Genomic DNA, 20469 nt, shown 5'->3' with positions numbered 1-20469 from the left:
TCCACTGGGAGGGGGAAGTGCAGGGCAGCTGCACCCCCATCCAGCTTTGCTAATGTGGGCTCCCACAAAAGCTGTTATCAGTGAAGGCAAAAAAGGTAAGGGCTGGCTCTGCCAAGGGAATAAGAAATGAATGCAGTCACAAAACACTTAAATCACATCACTTCCTTCCCCACCTTTGTCATGCACATGAATAATGTTAATCTATTCTCTTCACTAAAGCAACATAACAGTACAATGTAGGAATAGTTATTTCAACACAAATTCTGTTTGTAAGCCACATTACAACCTAACGTGTGTGTCTGAAATACCAACCCTAAGAAAACGCCTTCTCTCAACCAAACATGACTGAAGGAAGAAAGCACGGGCACCCAGGAGGCGGAGACTCTGGTGAGGAGTCAGCCCAAGCCCTGACAGACAGGAGCTCCCACACTGTCCGGTTTACAGCACAACTGGACCCAGCTATTTACAGGTAGGGGTGTGTGTGTGTGCTTGTGTTGTATGTAACACTACATTTGGCCTCATGCTCACAGGCAATTCAACATGAATGTCTAGAACAGTTCAATACCACTGATATGTAACAGATCAGTCTTTTCTGGTCACCTACTGCTGTTTTAGTAAACAGTTTAATTGTATAAAAATTAACTCTAATGAAAGCTTCGTATAAAGCACACAAAGGTGGCCTAATGGAAAAGGCATTATATGATGTTTCTGTGCCAGGGACTCCGTGCGTTCCACGGGGTCTCTAGGACACCTTAAAATGCAGGAAGAGCTTTCTCTAATAACTAATCATCTATCAGCCTCCAGGTTGTACAGAAATAAAAATCAACTAAGGGTAGTGATGATAAAATAGTTCATCTCAGTTTTCCCAAGTTCAAAACAACTGCCTAACGCTATGAGGCTTCACCAATCCTGGTGAAGGTTGGTGTGGACCTCAGGCAGGGCTGCTCCAAAGCATAGCCTTTAGGCCACACAGCTCCCTCCTGCCCAGGAGCCACCGGCGAGAGTTCAGGAGCCTCCATTCTTCTCTTCCAACTACATCTGACCACAGTCTAGGTAAAAACTCAGCCAAGTAAATGGACCAATGTATGAGGAAAGAAACACTCATCAAAAATGTTTTAATAAAAAAGCCTACTTAAGTTAAAGGATCTACAGAATTAAAACTTTTTAGGTTTAATATTCTTCTTTGGAATTGTAGATCACCTTTCATTTAATTATCTAGCTTATTAAACTAAACTTGGACAAGAAAAAAAAGAGAAAAGGAAAAGTAATTTGTATTTAATTCATAAAATCTGCTTTTTGTGTTTCCATAGCTCCTAGAGGTTTGGTGAAGAATTCTTATTGCATTTTCTCCACTGCGTACAAACACAAGGGACACGTAGCATTACATACATGCTGAACCAGAAGGGAACCCAGTCCCCCAGCGAGCAGCCCCATGCCCCCACTCAGGTGGTCTCAGTGACTGAAGGGAGCCCCCTGACAGCACCCCACCATCAAGGTGGAGAGCAGTAAGGCCCGAAGTTCTTGGGATGCTCTATCATACTGCCCAGATCCCTGGGCATCTGGGCTGGGCAGGGCACCTACCCACAAGGCCGTCCCGGGAGCAGCAGGGGAAGGGCACGGGCCAAGGCTAGGCTGTCCCAGCCACGGGCCCCCCTGCGCTGCCTCAAGGCCCTGCCCAAACAGCACCAGGTAACGCCTGGTCAGCCACGCTGTACACTTACAAAAACAGAACCACAGGGGACAAAGCACAGAGAAATTAAAGCTGAAAGTAAGCCCCACGAAGGCAGTCACTAAAATCAGGAATGCAAAACTACCTCTGAAAATAAAAAGAAATGACAATATGTCACATCTTCATTTTTTTTACTTTTTGTCTTTGACGCCGTTTTTTTGTTTGTTTCATTTTTAGCAATGGCAGAGACTTTAGCTAGGACAATTAAGTCTGCATGTCATGTTACAATGATGGCAGGTAGCAGCTTCAGACTGCTACTATTTTGCTATCGCATATTTGACATGTCCAGGAAACAGAAGTCTTATATGACACCTGCAGCTCTGTCTCACCTCAGCACTCAGGTCTCTAAGAGTTCAAAAGGCCCCAACGTGTAGCCCCCAAGCTAAGGGGGGGCCTGAGGGGAAGGAACCTTCTACTGTTCCAGTGAGCCTGGGCTGGGCACACGGACCGACACTGAACTCCCTGGTCCAAGCGCCTATAACCAAGCTCAGCTGACACACGTGGGAAACTGCAGTGTGATGGCTAGAGGGGACACAAAGTGTGCAGGACAGAGTTTAAGAACAATTTGACTGCGTCGATGCTGAAGTATATCCATATACACCGACATTTATGCCATGTGAGTGTATTTATACCTGAAATGCTCAAACAGGCAAAACCCGTGGCTTTCCCATTTCATGAACTTCAGAGTCTAGTTCAGAGGGCCTAAGACTCGCCTCAGTCTCTGGGAACTGTGAATGTTCGGCTCCCGGAGCCTGGCCTCCACGCCCACTCCCCTGGGGTACAAAGTGGCCTTCCCGTGAACGCCACAGGAACCACCATTATTAGCATTTTACCTCGTTCTCAGTTAAGGACGCAGAAGGAGATGAACTTTTGCTAAACCCCAGAGCAGAGGACGCAGCTGCGGAAGCCCGGTTTCGCTTCTTCAGTGGTTTGCATGCATCAGACAGATTTTTCATTGCTGTAAAATAATTTTGGTTTATAAAGTAAAGCTTGAAATGTTAAAAGCTCAATCTCTCTGCTATTTTATCATCATCCCTCTTTTAAATGAAGCTCTAAAGATGAATCTTTTCAGTTCCTTTGGATACTGAGGGCTAAACTTTTTACTGTGGGAAAATCCAGACCTGAACAAAGCAGACAAGCCGTGCGACGAGCCCTGAGCATGGTTGCCTGGCCCTGGCCCTAGGCCCGATTCCATCAGCATAGACCCAGCCAAAGCTGCCTGCCAGGCCCTGTCCAGGTGCCCGCCCCAAGATTTTTGAAGCAGATCCCAGACATCTCATTTCAATCATTAAAAATTTTAATACACATCTTTAAAAAATAAAGGTTTACATATAAACACAACACCAGTATCATACTTAATCCCTTTATAGCATCAAATGTCCAGGGTTTGAAACTTCCAATTGCTCACAAATGTAGTTTTTTAAAAGATTAGTTTAACAGGTTAACAGGAGATAGAAATAGGGTCAAGATTGGGCAATTGGTACTGAAGAAATACAGACTGTTCAACAGGACTGATTGTAAAAACTCAGAAATGGATAGCACAATACTACCTGATTGTAGCACAATAATATAAGTACAATAAATGAAGCTGAATGTGAGAACGATAGAGGGAAGAGGGCTGGGGGTACATGTGAAACCAAAAGGAAAGATAGACAATACAGACTGAAATGGTATAATCTAGGAATGCCTCGAGTGTATAATGACAGTGACTAAATGTACAATTTTAAAAATGTTTTTGCATGAGGAAGAACAAAGGAATGTCAATACTGCAGGGTGATGAAAACAGACAGCAATTAATATTTTAAAATTTTAACTTATGTGTGAGACTAAAGCAAAAAATGTTTATTTGGTATAAAATTTATATTTTGACTAGTGCAGTTCTTAATATAACTTATGTGGACAGCTTAATTGAACACCATAAGTACATGGAACCTTGAGTAGGACATAAGATTTTGTAGGTTTGTCCATAGTGATGCCCCAATAAATCCCAGAGTGATTTGAACAGTGAATAAAAAAGTACTTGCAAAGTCCCCTTGGGGGAATGGGGAGAAAGGGGGAAAATTCAACTTTCCCAAGTGGAGAACTCTCCATATTCTCACAAGCAGTGGGGACAACCAAAGCAATAGGCTGAACCCCCAATCCTGGGGTTTGTTCATATGAAACTTAACCGCGCAAAGGATTGGTTAAGACTGCTTAAAATTAAGCCTAAAGTGTCAACAGCTGAGAGATTCCAAACAGAGTTGAGAGGTCATCCTGGAGGTTATTCTTACGCATTAAATAGATATCACCTGTTTAGTTAAGGTGTAATGGAGAGGCTGGAGGGAAGTGCCTGAAAATGTAGAGCTGTGTTTCAGTAGCCATGTTTCTTGAAGATGATTGTATAATGATATAGCTTTCGCAATATGACTGTGTGATTGTGAAAACCTTGCGTCTGACGCTCCTTTTATCTACCTTACGGAAAGACAAGTAAAACATATGGAATAAAAATAAATAGTGGGAACAAATGTTAAAATAAATTTAGTAGACTGAAATGCTAGTGATCAATGAAAGGGAGGGGTAAGGGGTATGGTATGTATGAATTTTTTTCTGTTTTCTTTTTATTTCCTTTTCTGAATTGATGCAAATGTTCTAACAAATGATCATGATGACAAATATACAACTATGTAATGACATTGTGAATTACTGATTATATATGTAGAATGGAATGATCATATGTTAAGAATGTTTGTGTTTGTTGCTATAGTTTTTAAAAATTTAAAAAGTAATTTAAAAAAATGAGATCCAACACCAAAAAAAAAAAAAGGAAAGACAGAGGATAAAGACTGAGATGGTATATTTTAGGAATGCCTAAAGTGTACAATGATAGTGATTAAATGTACAAATTAATGAGGGAGGACAATTGAATGTCAGTATTGCAGGGTGTTGAAAATAGATGATATATGGGAAAAAGTACAATCAACGTAAGGTAGGGTCTATAGTCAACAGTAACATTTTAATGTGCTTCCGCTGAATGTAACAAAGGCATTGCGCCAAAACTAAATGTCAACAGGTGGGAGTGCAGGGAGGAGGGGTACAGATTATTTGTGGTAGAAAAGGAATTATCTTCAGACAAAGCACGGTGGCAAAGGCACGTCTATACAATTAGGCTAGATAGTATAACGTGTGAATAAAACTTTTAAAAATGAACAGAGAGAAACACGTGCTCAACGAGAAAAAAAAACAGTACAGTGCCTCCTGCTAAATAAGGGGACGAGCCATCCTTAGTTGTCACGTGCTCTCTTCCTGTGAGTGTTTTCACTTCCTAACTAGGGTGGGAGATGGTGCACTTTCTGTGACCAATTATCAGACAGGTATATAAAAAACTAGTGAGAAAAAATGAGAAAAGGGAATCTGATGACCTCTTTCACTGTTTAGTTATTTTTCACAAGTATTTGAAGATAGTTTCTTCAAGTGTGGAGTAGAAACATGCCATCTCCACTTCTGTTTTTAGTCAATACATGTGGAGGACCAGGACACAGAGCATGGGGGAATCTATAGCCACAGCTCTCACCATCCAGAAGGAAACCTGGAAAGGTTTGTTCTAGAGCACTTCTCTACTGTAACTTTACATTGAAAAGAACAAAGTCAAATAGCAATCAATAGAAAAGTGACTTCAATAAAATGTAGCTGAATCCTTAAAACAACTTTCACGTTCGAATGGCTTCTTTTTAAATTACACAAACACCCGCACTGCACCAAGCTGACTTCCCCTCACCCTTCTGGGGCCTCCCTGGGCCTCCCCACCCACCACACTCTTGCTCTCTCCCTCTGAGTGAAACATGCATGCACACTTGCTTTTCACATGCACAAGCCCCTCCCCGCAGACCAGAGGCTGTGTGAGGCCGGGCCACCCTGCTGCCCCACATGTGCCCAGTCCCCAGTGCAGTCCAGCCCCCAGAAGTAGAAAGTGGGGTTGAGGGGGTACCGACCACATTACCTGCCTGGCTCTTTAGCGAGGAGGCTACCTCCGTGACCTTAGAAGAATTTGTTCTGGCTGTTTTGTCAGTGATGGTCTCTCTCTGTTATAAAAGAAAAGAAAAGAACAAAGAAAAAGAAAGGAAAACGTCTAATGTGAATGCACATGGTGGAAATGGTTGCTGCAGAGCTGCAGGACAGAAGTGCCTTCCTGGGGAAACGTACTCGAGATCCACGCACCAGCCACCGCGGCTGCCCCGTTGGCAACTTTTGAGCGGCCCGGGTTGACCAAGCCTTCCTGCAAACACCTGCTCCTGCTCAGGGAGGTGAGGGTGGGCAGGCAGCACCCGAAGCTGCTCTAGTTATGCTCGTAGGATGCCTCCTGGGAATTTTTTTCAGGATGCTACCAAAGCTTTGCTATGAATTCGGGTGTAAATCAGACACATATTCTCCTCTGGCCCCGAGGGTGCCCGATCCGTTTAAAGGTTTAAAAGTAAGCCCTGTCATGTCAGCATCCATACTAGGGCTTTAATTCACTATCCTGACAATTTCCAATTCTGAGACAAGCTTGGGATAAACCTCACAAATAAAGATCGTCAACAAAACACATTTTATAACTGAGAAAAACAGAAGGGAAAAAAGAAAGCAGACCATGTCCAGCTCTCAATCTGAATAATGCAGCTGGAACATGTCCTCCCGAAGGCAGTAGGCAGGGCTGCCCCATGGCCAGGGCGCCAGCTCAGGAGGCAGAGCCCCTGTGATCCAATTGCCTGGGGACAGCACAAGTGATTCAGCCACCCAGGTTGGGGGAGGAGGGGGTCACGAGGACATGGACAAATCCACACGTGCACAGCACTCAGAACAGGGCCCTGCATATCAGAAGGGTGAAACAGAAATGGCAGGTGAGCCACTAGTGAAAAAAACACTCCTACGAAGCTTTCTAATGTGTTTTGACATTTTGAATGTCCAGGGATCACACGTTTTTTAGGTATATCCCTCATACCAACATCTCAAACCAGCCAAGCTGAGAGTGTGTGCTCACAGTCCCCTGACAGAGGAGATACTGCCTGTGTGCTTCCTGGAGACTGTGCGCTTCAGTGACTCAAGGTAGATTTAACCCAGTCACTGCTGGATCCGTGACTGTCAATTACTCATCTTACCACAGGTGCCCCAGAGTGCCCTGAGGGCCAGCAGAAGGGGCCCAGCTGCCTGCTGTCCTGAACTGCAAATGTGACTTAAATAGGTTAAGTGAGGTAGCTACCACAAACTTATTTTTTAGCATATGTGAGACTTATTTTCCATTCTTTCAAATAAAACAAAACCAGAACAAGAGAAACACTCAATTTAAATCAGCAGAAAGCAGAATGAAACTTTATTCAAGTCCTACACATACAACCACTCCATCAGAGCTACAATAAAATAACTACAGACAAATGCCAGGCACCAAGTCTATTGAAATGCCCTGCCCATGAAGAAGTTCATGGGATGTCTAAGCAGTTACATTATCCATGCTGGGCAGTACTCTACAATGGCTCCCAGCTTCTACAAGATGAAGCAGCCACAAGACAGGCACATCAGCTACATGGGTGGTGAGTTTCACCCCGAGGTGCCAAGCGACTCATTCCTCCGGGCATGCTGGGGACATGCTGACCCTTGGGCCCGAGGCTGCACCCACAGTGGGCCTTTATAGCCTGACAGCCGTTTGCAGTGAGTAAACAGTGGCATGAAGTAATAATACAATTACTAATAAATTGAAGGAGCTCATAAAGGAGCTCATAAAAGTCTACCTTTAATGCCCATAATGGATCTTTTAAAAACTTCTTCTTGAAGTTTAACATATCATTAGTGGATTTTTATGTTCTCATGTCAATTCATCATTTACACATTTAAAAATAAGTCCTATTGTAACAAATAAGGTATCAGTGGCTGAGAGAGTTCAGATAGAGTCGAGAAGCTACTCTGGAGATTGCTCTTACCGCAAGCTTCATGCAGACCGTGCTACCTATCATAACCTGCCAACCCCTAATCAGGCCCATTTCAGCCAATCCTAAAGAACACCTAGGGAAGTATCTAAGACTCCAAGGGTTCCATGCACTAAAGTAACTTTCCAGAAACCTACAACCTCCCTGGTTGGGTCCCTGGACCAGATAAGTCCTGAAACCTAGAGGGTCCAGCCTCTCCAGAACATCAGATAGTTTCATCTCCCTACCCCATATTAGTGACAGACCCTTTCAATATGAAAAATTTAGAATGGCCATAGCCCAAACACCCCTAAAGAGTGCGATAGAAAGCTCAAAGGTGATGGTAGAGTTATACAGAGAAGATAAGGTTTAACAAGTGAATATCATTGTTATTGAATCATAATATTGATATTTCTTTTAGTCTCCAGTATCTTAGAGCAACTAGAAGTAAAAACCTAAAATTGTGGAATTGCAACCCACACCAAATTCTGAAAACTATTCCATAAATTAATTGTTGCAATGTGCTTTGAAAATTTGCTTTTATATATACGAGGCTTTCACAAAAAAAGAAAAAAAAAACAAAAAGTAGACTGTGATAAAAAAAAAAGATGAGCAGGAGGAAAAAAATAAAAACAAAAGAAAGTAGTTGGGCTTTCTTTGAACAGATGGAGGAGGTATGTCCTATCCATTATGCTGTCATCAAGAGCCCAAGTTCCTCTCTAATTGCTGTCTAATATTTTTCATAAGGTACACTTATCAGGGAGTTCACTCCTCACAAACTAATGCATTTATGAATCAACTGTTCTTAAAATGGATAGCTGCATTATAGGTGATCTTGCTATCTTTTTCATGGACATTGATCACTGTCAGTTCATTTCAGAACAAGATCTATTAACTTCGTCTCTGAGGTTGAAAGTATCTTCTACTTTGAAATCTTATTTAGAAGCCATGACTACCAGATCTTTAAACAAATTTTTTTTAATTAAAAAAAAATCTTTGTGAAAACCTTGCGTCTGATGCTTCTTTTATCTACCTTATGGACAGATGAGTAAAACATATGGATCAAAAATAAATAATAGGGGTAGCAAATGTCAAAATAAATCCAGTAAAAATGCTACTGATCAATGAATGGGAGGGGTAAGGGGTATGGTATGTACGAATTTTTTTCTGTTTTCATTTTATTTCATTTTCTGAATTGATGCAAATGTTCTAAGAAATGATCATGATGATGAATATACAATTATGTGATGAAAAAAAGAATGTTCATATTGTATGTTGATTGATTTTATTAATAAAAATAAAAATAAAAATCTCTTCTGGATTCACACATTTTGGAAACCCTGATATAATCTTCTTCAAGAGGAGGCAAATGTGGATTTCCTTCACAAGCCTTTATGTTTTAGGGCCTATATTCTCATTTTTGTCTTTAAATACATTTTGAGTAGACAGTAGTCACATATGATATGAAATATTTAAGATATAAAATCACAAAGTGAAATTAAGCCTTTCTACCATCTGGTACTCTACATTTATATAGTGATATCACGTTATATCAATATATCCTTCCTGAAATATTTAACACATATCAAGAATATAAAGTACATATAGCTTTTTTTTTTTTTTTTTTTTTTTGGTATGCTGTACAGCAGTGGTCACATTTCATTCTTTTTCCATGTAAGTATCCCGTTACTGAGCACCATTTGCTGAATTTTTATATTTGGCTTTTTGTTTGTCTGCTTGTCTGTATTTTGGGGGAAGTACATGGGCTGGGAATCAAACCCGGGTTTTCTGCATGGCAGAATTCTACCACTGAACTACCCTTGCACCCCCTATAAAGCTCTTCAAGATTGAACAATAAATCTTGCTATTTCCTTTCACTTATTCTCTTGGGGACAGTGATAAATATTAATGCTGCTCACCACTATTCCTACCTCTCCTTCTCGCTAATACAGTAGGATTACAACTCTCTGTCTCTGTGATTTGCTTGGACCGAGGAAACAAATCAGAAGTTGCTTCTGGGTGGAAGGGTTTAAGAGTGTTGCACAATCCTCTATTTCTCTCTTTGTCCAGCACCACACCTATGATGCTCTCTGGATGCGGGAAATAGGGAGCAGATATTCTACTGTTTCACAATTATACAATGTGTAATTGAGACATAAAGCTTTGTTGTTTTAAGCATAAAAACAAAGCAAAAGATAAAGAAGTCTTAATGATAAGGGACATTTGTAGATGCAATTTTGTCAAACCTAAAAGGCAAGTGCTACTTAAAGTGTCTGGATGCTTATTTCTTTGCTAACCACACACTGGCAGTTTCTGTGTAAACGTCCCTGGTGGAGAAGGCACCCAGATGCGTCTGCCCCTGCAGCGGAGGGGGTCAGGGAGAGAAGCCCTAAGCATCTAGAACGGGCTCACACAGCTGTACCCACACATCACTCAGGGACCCACACCAGGGACACGCCAGCCGCACCCAGATGCAGTTACCTTCCGAAGACCATGTTTGTCCGTCCTCAGTCTCTTCCTCGGTGCTTCCTCAACTTCAAATTCTTCTGCAGGGTCCTGCACCCTCTTTGTGTGGCTCCTTTTTTTCCCATTTAAGTTACCTTGGAATCGGGGCGGGGGAGGACTCACGTTAGAAACTTTGCCCAGCCTCTCTGGAAAGCCCTAAGACCCCCTCCCCACACTGAGACCTATGCATTCCAGACCCAACCCATCCAGAACACCCGACAGCACCAAACTTTCATCGAACCTGCAGTTATGGGACTGGCATTTCTATAATAATATTAAGCAGTACTAAAAGCCTTACAGCTAAACCCAGGATTTTAAAAAATCTTTTACTTCCTGACATGCACAGACAAGAGAAATTTAAGTTGAACTTGAAAACAATACACAACTTGTTACTTTTTAGACATTTCCTCAAAGAACCACTTTAAGCAGCAAGACTACAACTGTGTGGGCACACTAAGGGCTTTCTACATGCTGTGGCTGTACTGGGTCCAGAAGTACCAATTAATCCAAGGCTTATGGTTCTGGTCTTAAGATAAGGCTATGATACGAACCTAAACTCTAAAGAGAAGACTGGTAGGGACACACCAGTGCTCACTGTAAATACAGACCTGACGTACTCACTCGCAGGACTGCTTGGCAGAGGCTCGGGCTTAAGGGACAGACTGAGGCCGCGAAGACGCACAGACCCGCACACTGGAGGGCCAGGGCAGCCATGGGGCCTCAGCGGGGACGGGCATCCCTCAAGAGGACCCCTGGCCAGCACACACACAGAGCCCCTAAGCCCTTGGCTCAGAGCCTCAGCACCTTCCCCTGCAAGGCTGAAGGGCAGCACCCAGCCAGAGTGGCACAGGCACCCAGCTCACTGCCCCCAGGGCTACAGCTAGTGCACGAATCCTGTCTGCATGTGCACCCTTTTTCCCTGGAAGACAGAGATGGTTCCTTATGGAAATAAGCCAGGTGGGCCTCTGTGTGAGCTACTAACACCAAAACAACAGGACAGGTGATAGCACACAACAAGGACTGCTTTTGCTGGCTGGCACTGAAGCCACCTACCACGGAGGTCAAAGGGCACCCAAGGGCCAGCACACGCCCAACAGCCCCAGCCACTGCTTATGGTGACCAAACACATGGCACGGTGTCAGACCACAGCTCACACCTAGAGGGAAGTCCAATCCAGCTTTGGGAAAACTGGACTCATTTTTAAAACCCAGTCATGGAGCAGTGACACTCTTCTGGATTTGGTGTACTGATGGTCAGGTGGATTGTTACTAAGTCACAGTGAATGCAATGCACACTGAGCAAATGGAACAAAATCCAGCATTAATATAATCAGGAAATTGGCAAGAGGGTCTATAAAGCCCCAAGTCAAAATGGAAATATCTGTGAAATAGCAGAAAGGAGGTGTGATGCATGAGCAGCTGCAGCCAGAGCACTGGGGCTGTGCTGGAGGGGCCAGCCAGGGCACCAAGGCCTCCTTTTGGGTGAGCCCGACACATTCCGTATCTGGCCTCTTCAAAACCCTTCAGTGATGAGCCCTAAGAAATACACGATTGCTGATATTCTAAACTGATTCTCAAATGAGCCACACTTATTTACATTAAAAAGTTCAATTTTCCTGTGCATCCAAGCAGAGACCACAAATCTCATCACTACGCATTCTCTCCAGGATCTCGTGGTACTGAGTCGCCCTTATCTCGCCGCTGTCAAAGCTAAGGAGCACCATTAGTCTCTCTGGCTGACGCCTCCAGAGCACGAGCACAGAGGCCACCACCGAGGTCAGCCCGCAGCCACCCCCTCCATGGCCTCTTAAGCCAACCCCCCACAGCAGTGTGAAAAGGGCACTTGACCCCGGGGATGCTGGTCTGCTGCCTGGCCCCAAAGTCACCTAAGCCTGGATTCCCAGGCCACCCACCCAGCTGGAGAGGGCTCGACAGGACTATGCACAGAACCGCTCTCATGGCGACCAAGGGGAAATGTGGAAATGCCTCTTGGAACCAACACGCCTGGCGACACAGGCGCCCCAGGTCGGAGGTGAGGAGTGGATGCCACTCCCTGCAGCTACAGAAGAGTTCGCTGCCAGCTCCCAAGTGTGCCCAGGCAGTGCCCCGGCTCAGCTGTATGTTTACCAGAGCCCTCCTCGGTGTGGGGGGAGGCCACAAGGGCGAACTTGGTGTGATAGCGCGCCTTCTGCTTGTCGTTAAGCATGCCCCACTGCGACCCGAGCAGCTCCTCAATCTCTTCCCCGGAAGCATCTGGGTGTTCGGCCACAACCTGCAAACACAGCGGGGAGGCAGTGAGAAGGCACCACGCGGCCAGATGCCCGGCCCTGGGGAACATGGGATACACCCGACAAGGGCGCTTCTTAACCTCAAGAGACAGCCCGGCCACCCCTCACCTGCCACTCCCTGAAGCCCCCTTCCCCACCAGGCAGCTCCCACCAACCTCAGCCATCCCTCTGACCCCGCCCCCATGGAGCTTGCCATTGGGAAGGGGGCAGCACCCCTCGTTCTTCCCCACATGCTGCGCACTCCAAGGGTCGGGCCAATAGCACAGGGGCTCTCGCTAAAGCCCACAGCTTCCTAAGGAAGCAGTGCTGGGGCGATGGTCAGCGCCATGCACATGGCAGGGCCCACTGCCCGCCAGGCCCTCAGCTCCCGCCCACTGGGCCCCCTCGCCTGCCTGGGACAGTTTACACCTGCTTTGAGAGGCTGTCACGAGTACTGGGCACAGTCTGATGGGACATGCTGGCCTGGTATCTGACCTGTGGGGAGCACTCAAGGAGTGGCTACTTCCACGTATTTTACGAAGTATTTCAGACAGACAAAAACACTTGAAAACAAATCCCCAGTCTGTGTTTCCTCTGCTCCCACTACCTGCTCCCCACACCTGCGTGCTGGAGCCCATGAGAGCTTCCCACTGCTGCTCGCAGGTGGGGAGAACTCTGCCTCCTGTCCCACAAGCCTCCATCTGCACTGTGACATAATAAACTGGCTGTTTTACCCCACAGAGCTTCAATGACTCAAGGTCACGAAAACAAAGGGATAAAGAACTTGGACAAAGTGCACTGGCTGAACCTAATGAATCTCTGAAAGTGAGTAGTGGGTGAGGTTCAAAAGCCTCCCGAAAGTAGACACGGGGGCCAGAAGAGGCTGCTGACAGAGTCCTGCCCACACGGCAGTCCCCGGAGAGCTCTTCCCAGGTCCCGATTCTGGTGGCTCTCGGTTCTTCGCATGCACAAAAGAACAAAGGGATGGGGCGGGCCTCCTTCCATCCCACAGACACCTGCCCTCCACACCATCCCTAGCTCTCTTCCCACACCTGTTCTGCCGCTGTGTTCCCAGCACATCACCAAACACATTCGGAAACTGCACATCTATGCAAAGCATCGGAGACAAAGGTAAAGGAATGCTTTAAGTCAATCTCACGATTCTCATTTACAGGAAGGAAGCTGGAAACTGACCTCTGCTGGGGACTGAATCTTGCCCTCCACCAAGGGCAAGTTCTTAATTTTAATCAGCATCCCTGTGTGGACCCATTTGTAATAGGATTTTTTTTTTCTGGCCATTTTTGTAGAAGCCTAAAATTCATAACCGCTACCACTAACTGAAAGATGACAATGCTAACACAACAGGCAGCCTTTTGAACAAGGCTGTGTCCCTTGGCTGAGCACAAGGAGGTTCCAGTAGCAGCCCCTCTGCCCGCAGCCGGCCTGGAAGCCTCTGGGAGGGCAACTCCCCATGTGCCCCAGCCTTCAGGGCCCAGACCAGATTGACCACACTCTCAGGAGCAACCAGCTTCCATTTGCGCTCAGAATATTTCCTGATACTAGAGGTCTCCCACAATCAATTTGGGCCCCCTAAAAGAAAAGGGGTGGCTTCGAGGCAGTGGCTTCAACTCTTTCATGTATCTTGTTTTGAGACTGGAGAGGCCTTGAAGAAACAGACTGGAAACAGGGTCCTTGTCTGGCCTTCCCCCCACCAAGCGAGACTGAATGCTGGCCTTCCAGGGACCTGGGCCTCCACTGAGCTAAGAAGCAGGACCGGGAGAAGCGGCATCAATCCCAGCTGCCCCCACAAGCCACATGGCCTTGCTTAAGGGCCACAGCCCTTCCCCAGAGGCCAGCACCTCCCTGGTGGTCTTCTCAGCTCCTGGACAGACATGTACCATCTCAGCGTTCTCTGGATGGCTGTAGGTAGATGAGTGGGCAAAACTAAACAGTGGTTATGCTGCATTCTTCAAACTTTCCACAGACAATATAACGTGTATTCTGCAGCAACTTGCTCTCCCCTTGGACATACAGCTGGCTCGTTTGAACCTGTGCACATGATCCCACTCCCCAGATACAGCAACTGGCTTGTCCCCCTCGTCACTTTACAGCTTCAATGCCAGGGCACCTGTCTCCTCAGGTACAAGGGCAAAAGTTTCTCCAGAGTAGACACCTAGGAGGGAAATCGTAAGACCAAAAGAACATGCAGCTTCAGCTTTACCAGATGCTGCCAAATCTTTCCCAAAAGCGGTTCTGGCAGGTGGCCCTCGGCCACCCTGGTGAGGATCCTAGGCAGGGCAGGCTGTTCCCATTGCAGCTCATCTTCCTGGACCCTGGTGCTGACAGAGCCTCCTGGCCCACGCAAACCTGGTCTGCAGTCTGAGGCCGAGGTCCTCCTCCCATCCAGCACTCTTCTGTAGGGTGCCAAACAAACATTCTCTCCCTTTCCTTCCAAATGTCTCAACATAGCTTTCCTTTGATCTGGCTCATGGTGTCCTTTGCACATAAATTTTAATTTTCATGCAGCTCCTTGATGGTTGGTGATTCACTTGGTTTACTCAAGAAGAGCCCTCCTCTCCCCAAGTCCCTGACCCTCTCCCCACCGGTGAGCCTGGCGCCACTTCCTGAGCTGGTAGACACTTGGGTTGCTTCCTCCTTTCGGCAATTGTGAATAACGCTGCTAAGAACGCTGCAAATTTCTGTGTGAATCCCTACTTTCAATTTTTGGGGGTATATACCTAAGAGTGGAATTTCTGGGTCACATGGTAATTTTGTTTAACTTTTTAAGGAGCCCAAACTGTTTTCCACAGTGGCTGCACCAGTTTACACAATGTTATAAGGAATATTGTTTTTCCACATCCTTGCCAATGCTCATTATTTTCCATTTAATAGCAGCCATTCTAGTGCTTGTGAAGTGGGACCACATTGTGGTTTTCATTTGCACTTCCCTGCTGTTTAGTGATGTTGACCTTTCCATATGTATACTGGCCACTTGTATATCTTCTTTAGAGAAACGGCAACTCAACTCCTTGGCCCATTTTTTAATTGGTTTGTGTCTTTGTTAATAAGTTGTAGGGATTTGTTTTATGTATTTTTTACATTAAACCTTTATCAGATATGCCGATCTGAAAGTGTTGTGTACCCCAGAAAAGCCATGTCCTTTAATCCTGATTCAATATTATAGGGCGGATTAGATTATCTCCACTGAGATGTGGCATGCTCAATTGTGGGTGTGACCTTTGAGTTAAATGGAGAGGTGACCCCACCCATTCCAGGAGGTCTTGATTAGTTTACTGGAGTTCTTTAAAACAGGACACATTTTGGAGAAAGCTCAGAGCCAATGCAGATGTTTAGAGATTGAGAGAGAAATAGCCCAGGTGCTAAGCATGGACTCACAGAAATAACTAGAACCCAAAAAGAAGAGACTTACAGCCCTGGCAGATGCTAAGCTAAGAGATGAAACTCAGAATTTTGTCCTGGAGCAGCTAAGTGAAGACCCACAGATGCTTAGAGAGGAAACCACTAGAAGCAACGGAACTGGGAACAGCAGATGGCAACCACGTGCCTTCCCAGATCACCCTTCCCTGAGCCAAGGTTTCTATCTTAGCATCCCTTAATTAGGTCATATTTATGGTCTTAGAACTGTAATTTGTAACTTATTAAATTCCCTTTATAAAAGCCACTCTATTTCTGGTATATTGCATTCCAGGAGCTTAACAAACTAATACATACAGTTAATGATTTTCACTCATCCTGTAGGTTGTCTTTTCACTTTCTCAATAACGTCCTTTGATATACAAAACTTTAATTTTGACACAGTCCAATTAATCTATTTTTTCTCTTGCTGCTTGTGCTCTTGGTATAAAATCTAAGGAATCACTGCCAAATCCACAGCTATGTAGTTTTCCTCCTATCTTCTTCTCTAAGAGATTTATGGTTTTTTATGTGTAGGCCCTTGATCCACTTAGGGTTAATTTTTGTATATGGTGTGAGGTAGGGGCCCGTGTTCATTCTTTTAGCATGTGGATTTCTAGTTTTCCCACCACCATTTATTGAAGAGACCATCCTCCTCCAATCGATGTACTTGGTACTCTTGTTGATAAGTCAGCTGGCCATAGATGTGCAAGTTTATCTCTGGACTCTCAATTCTACTCCACTGGTCTCCATGTCTATCCTTATGCCAGGACCACACTATTTTAATTACTGTAGCTTTGTAGTAGTTTTGAGATTAGGAAGCACAAAACCAAGACAGTTTTGGTTATTTGGTTATTTGAGTCCATATGAATTTGAGGATCAGCTTTTCCGTTTCGGCAGTAAAGGATGCTGGAATTTTGGTAGAGTTTGGGTCAAAAGTATAGATCTCTTTAAGCAGTATTGCCATCTGATCATAATAGGACTACCTTTCCATGAACATGGGATGTCTTACCATTTATTTAGGTCTTCTTTAATTTCTTTTGGCAGTGTTTTATAGCTTTTAGTATACAAATCTTTCACCTCCTTGGTTAAATTTATTCCTAGATATTTTATACTTTTATATATATATATATATAAATATATACTTTTATTTATATATATATTTGTATATACAAATATATATATGCAAATTTTTTTTTTTTTTTGCATGAGCAGGTACCCATAATTGAACCCAGGTCTCCGGCATAGCAGGTGAGCCCTCTGTCACTGTGCCACCATCTTTCGTTTTTCTGGGGGGTGGGGGGAGTGGGGGGGGCAGGGGGGGTGCATGTTCTGGGAATCGAACCAGGTCTTCCCCATAAAAGGTGAGAATTCTACCATTGAATCACCCATGCACCCTTCACCCAATATTTTATATTTTTAGAAGCTGTTGCAAAATGGAATTGTTTTTAATTTCTATTTTCAACTGATTTTTACCCCTGGTGTATAGAAACACAATTGATTTGTGTGTGTTAATTCTGTAGCCTGCACTTGTGCTGAATTCGTTTATTAGCTCTAGTAGTCAAATTTGGCTATGTAGCATCTGCTTATAAAGTTCACAGAAATCCCTCTTGGGGGTTATAATACAATCATACTGAATTTACAGACTAATATAGGGAAAACTGGCAACTTCGCTATACTGAATCTTCCTATATTTGAATATAATATCACTATTTATTTAGGTCTGCTAAAACGTCCATTATTTTTCTCCAAAGTTAAACACATATTTCTTTATATTTATTCCATACATTTCTGTTGCTACTAATGAACAGCATCTTTTTTCATTCGACATTTCCTCTGGTGGCTGCCCTTGAATCTTGCATTGTTCCTACACCCACCAACCCATGGTGAGCTCTAACTAATTCTAAAGGTTATCTGCAGACTCTCTCAAGGATTCCAAATAGCCAGTCATCTCTGCCAACAATGAGTGACAGCTTTATTTCTATCTTTACAGTGATGCCTTTTTATTTCTTTTTCTTGTCTTACTGTACAACTAGCATTTTCCATGCAATGTTTAATATTGGGGACAGAGACATCTGGCCTTTTTCATGATTTTCTAAAAGTTTCACCAGTAAGGATGATGCTTGCTGAAAGTTTTTGACAGACACTCTTTAACAGATGAAGGAAATCCCCTACTATTACGGTTTGCTAACTTTTTATCATGAAAGAGAAATGAATTTTAATAAATCCTTTTCCTCCATCTACTGTGATGATCATTTAATCTGTTATCAAAGTAAATCCAAACAGATTTTCTGCCATTAAACCACCTTCGCATTCCTGAAAGAAGACCTGCTGGCTATTCATGAGGGCACTGCTCTAATGCCTTTGTCCAGAAGCCCTGCCAACTCTGCCCAGGGAGAATAAAATGCTGCATCGTGACCATTTCTAACAGCTCCATAATCACTCATTTATGCATCTCAGCCTGAATTCCATGGGTCCCCCCCACCCCGCACTGAGCCAGGCCACCCGCCACAAACAGGTGCTGGTTAAACACTCATGGTGGGTGCACAGGTGGTTGTGAGGTATAATGCCCACTTGCCACGCGTGAAACCCAAATTCTATTCCCAACCTATGCATCACACAATACTCCCCCCAAAGAAAGACATTCATAGAAAAATTGTGGAAAGCCAATGCTATTTTATACTGGTAATTTTAATCACCATATAGATTTAGACTTTGGAATAGAAAATTCCCAAGAAAATAAAATTAAAATAAATGCAAAAACAAAAGCATTAAGCCCTAGACTAAACAGAACCCAGTTATTTCAAGTAATACTTAACATAACAAAAAATGGGGGGGGCCTGGTCCCTCTGGTTCTTCAAAATGAAATTGAGCCCTGAGTATGTACTAACAGAACACATATTTCAAGGAAAACCCTTCAGAAGTACTTACATATCTTAGTCACTGACACATTACTGTCCTTTTAAATATCATAGAAATAAGTCTTCAACACACTTCATACCAGTGGATACATTGGGTTTTTTTAATGAGTATAAAACCTACTGGAAGCATCAGGGCAGGTCCCTGGAGAAAACTTACCCTGAGAGCCAGGCCATTAAGGCAGGCACCTAGCAAAGTACAGTCTCTGGAAACCAGCTTCCAGCTCTCCCAGGGTAGCCTCATCCTGTTCTGAAGAACATTCTAATAACCCACTGTGAGGAAGGAGCTCTGCCCCCCAGGGTCAAAATGCCCTGGTCTGCAACATGAACACGGCTTCTTTGTGTTTAAAGCTGGGCAATCTAAGACCCAACCTCGATGTGAGGTGTGAGGCTCACAACAGGCCCTGCCCATTCGGAGACCCAGGGCCAGGGCCCATCAACTCAGAATCTGTTACCACACCGACCTCGTCCCTGTGCTTCTGACAGAAGACCAAGAACTGGGACAGCGCGCCTCCCTTCCTGCTTCGTGGGGTGGAGGCTGGGGTCTTCTTTCTCCCAGGAGGAGACACCACTCCTCTTCTGGGGTCTGCATCGGCCATTTTCTGAGGAGTGGCACTGGCCATCCCGGCCTCACCATCGTGGTTTTCAGCAGAGCTGGACAGCTTGGCTCTCCGCCTCCTCTTGATGGGAACGCCCTCTTCTGTCACTGACTTCGGGGTGACAGCAGCTTCTTCAGGGACCCCTGTGAGTTCAGCCACTTCTCCTGGAGCCTCAGCAGCGAGGCCAGTTTCCTTAGCCACGCTAGGGTTTAGATGAAGCTGGTCCCCCACATAGATGAAGGTGAACTTGGCTTTGCGCTCATCTACTGACATGCTTGCAGCTTCTTTTGCTTGAACAATGCCCATTTCCCACTGGGCCCTCAATTTCCCTGAAATAGGTTTTAACAACTGGAAAAAAAAACATAAACATTATAAAAATATAAAAGTTAATTAACTATAAAGAAGGAGGACACTTTGAAATGTTACGTAAGTTTAAAAGTAAAAAACTATAAAACCAATTTACTTAGAAGGATTTAGACAGAATTCAGCTCAACATAAAAACTGAGTATTATGAATAATGTTTCTTTAAACTAGAAATCAATTCTGATTCCATTAATTAATGCAATCTATTTTCTTTACATGTAAAGAAAAATAAAAATTGGAAAACCAATCACTTCTGGGAGTTATCAAATGAGTAAACAATAATAAATTATGTCTAAATAAACCTGTCCTATTTCCTAACATAGCATACTTAGGCAAAAGTAAACAACTACAAACAGAAATAAGAAGCCTGTAATATTTTAAGCAACCTTAAGTTCAAAACATTATATATAATATTAAGAATAAAAATAAAATTTTTGTCTGAAAGTCTACTTAATAAAAGAACCATCTATCACCTTCATTTTCTCAGCTTTTGTGGGAGCCTGTTTGGCACTCTCCTGGCACAGTTTTTCAAACTGTCCTTCTCCTTCAAAAGCTACAAGGCTCTTCTCAAATATCCAAGCTCTTTCTGGGGCATCTCCAAAGAATTGTACGTGATACTGGCGTGCACTCTTTTTCTGACCTAGTTTTAAAATAAAATGTTAGAACTTGAGATAGAGAATTTGGGATGAACCTAAGCAAATCTATTAGTAATTCCTGGTGTGCAGGTGAGAGCTGCTTTGAAGTTGTTTTACTTGAAACT

The 20469-nt window shown here is 44.0% G+C and overlaps 1 protein-coding gene across 8 annotated transcripts in view; it reads right to left on the bottom strand.

Annotated features, from left to right (window-relative positions):
* The window catches only part of NSD2 (nuclear receptor binding SET domain protein 2), a 128789-nt gene that overhangs the window by 67476 nt on the left and 40844 nt on the right, over positions 1-20469 (bottom strand). For 6 of the 8 annotated variants that reach the window (XM_077136220.1, XM_077136221.1, XM_077136224.1 and 3 more), the window contains 6 exons: positions 20183-20349; positions 19212-19694; positions 12276-12420; positions 10126-10244; positions 5706-5787; positions 2563-2687 (listed from right to left, as the gene is read on the bottom strand). In XM_077136220.1, coding sequence (XP_076992335.1) covers positions 2563-2687; positions 5706-5787; positions 10126-10244; positions 12276-12420; positions 19212-19694; positions 20183-20349 — 1121 coding nt within the window. Of the gene's footprint in view, positions 1-2562; positions 2688-5705; positions 5788-10125; positions 10245-12275; positions 12421-13022; positions 16958-19211; positions 19695-20182; positions 20350-20469 lie in introns of those variants that run through there. The other 2 variants (XM_077136225.1, XM_077136226.1) reach the window with 2 other exon arrangements.

The sequence above is a fragment of the Tamandua tetradactyla genome, chromosome 19, assembly GCF_023851605.1.
Source record: "Tamandua tetradactyla isolate mTamTet1 chromosome 19, mTamTet1.pri, whole genome shotgun sequence".
In the NCBI taxonomy this organism is placed as follows: Eukaryota; Metazoa; Chordata; class Mammalia; order Pilosa; family Myrmecophagidae; genus Tamandua; species Tamandua tetradactyla.
Note: the sequence above shows the minus strand (reverse complement) of the source record. Positions and strands in the feature narration are given on the sequence as shown.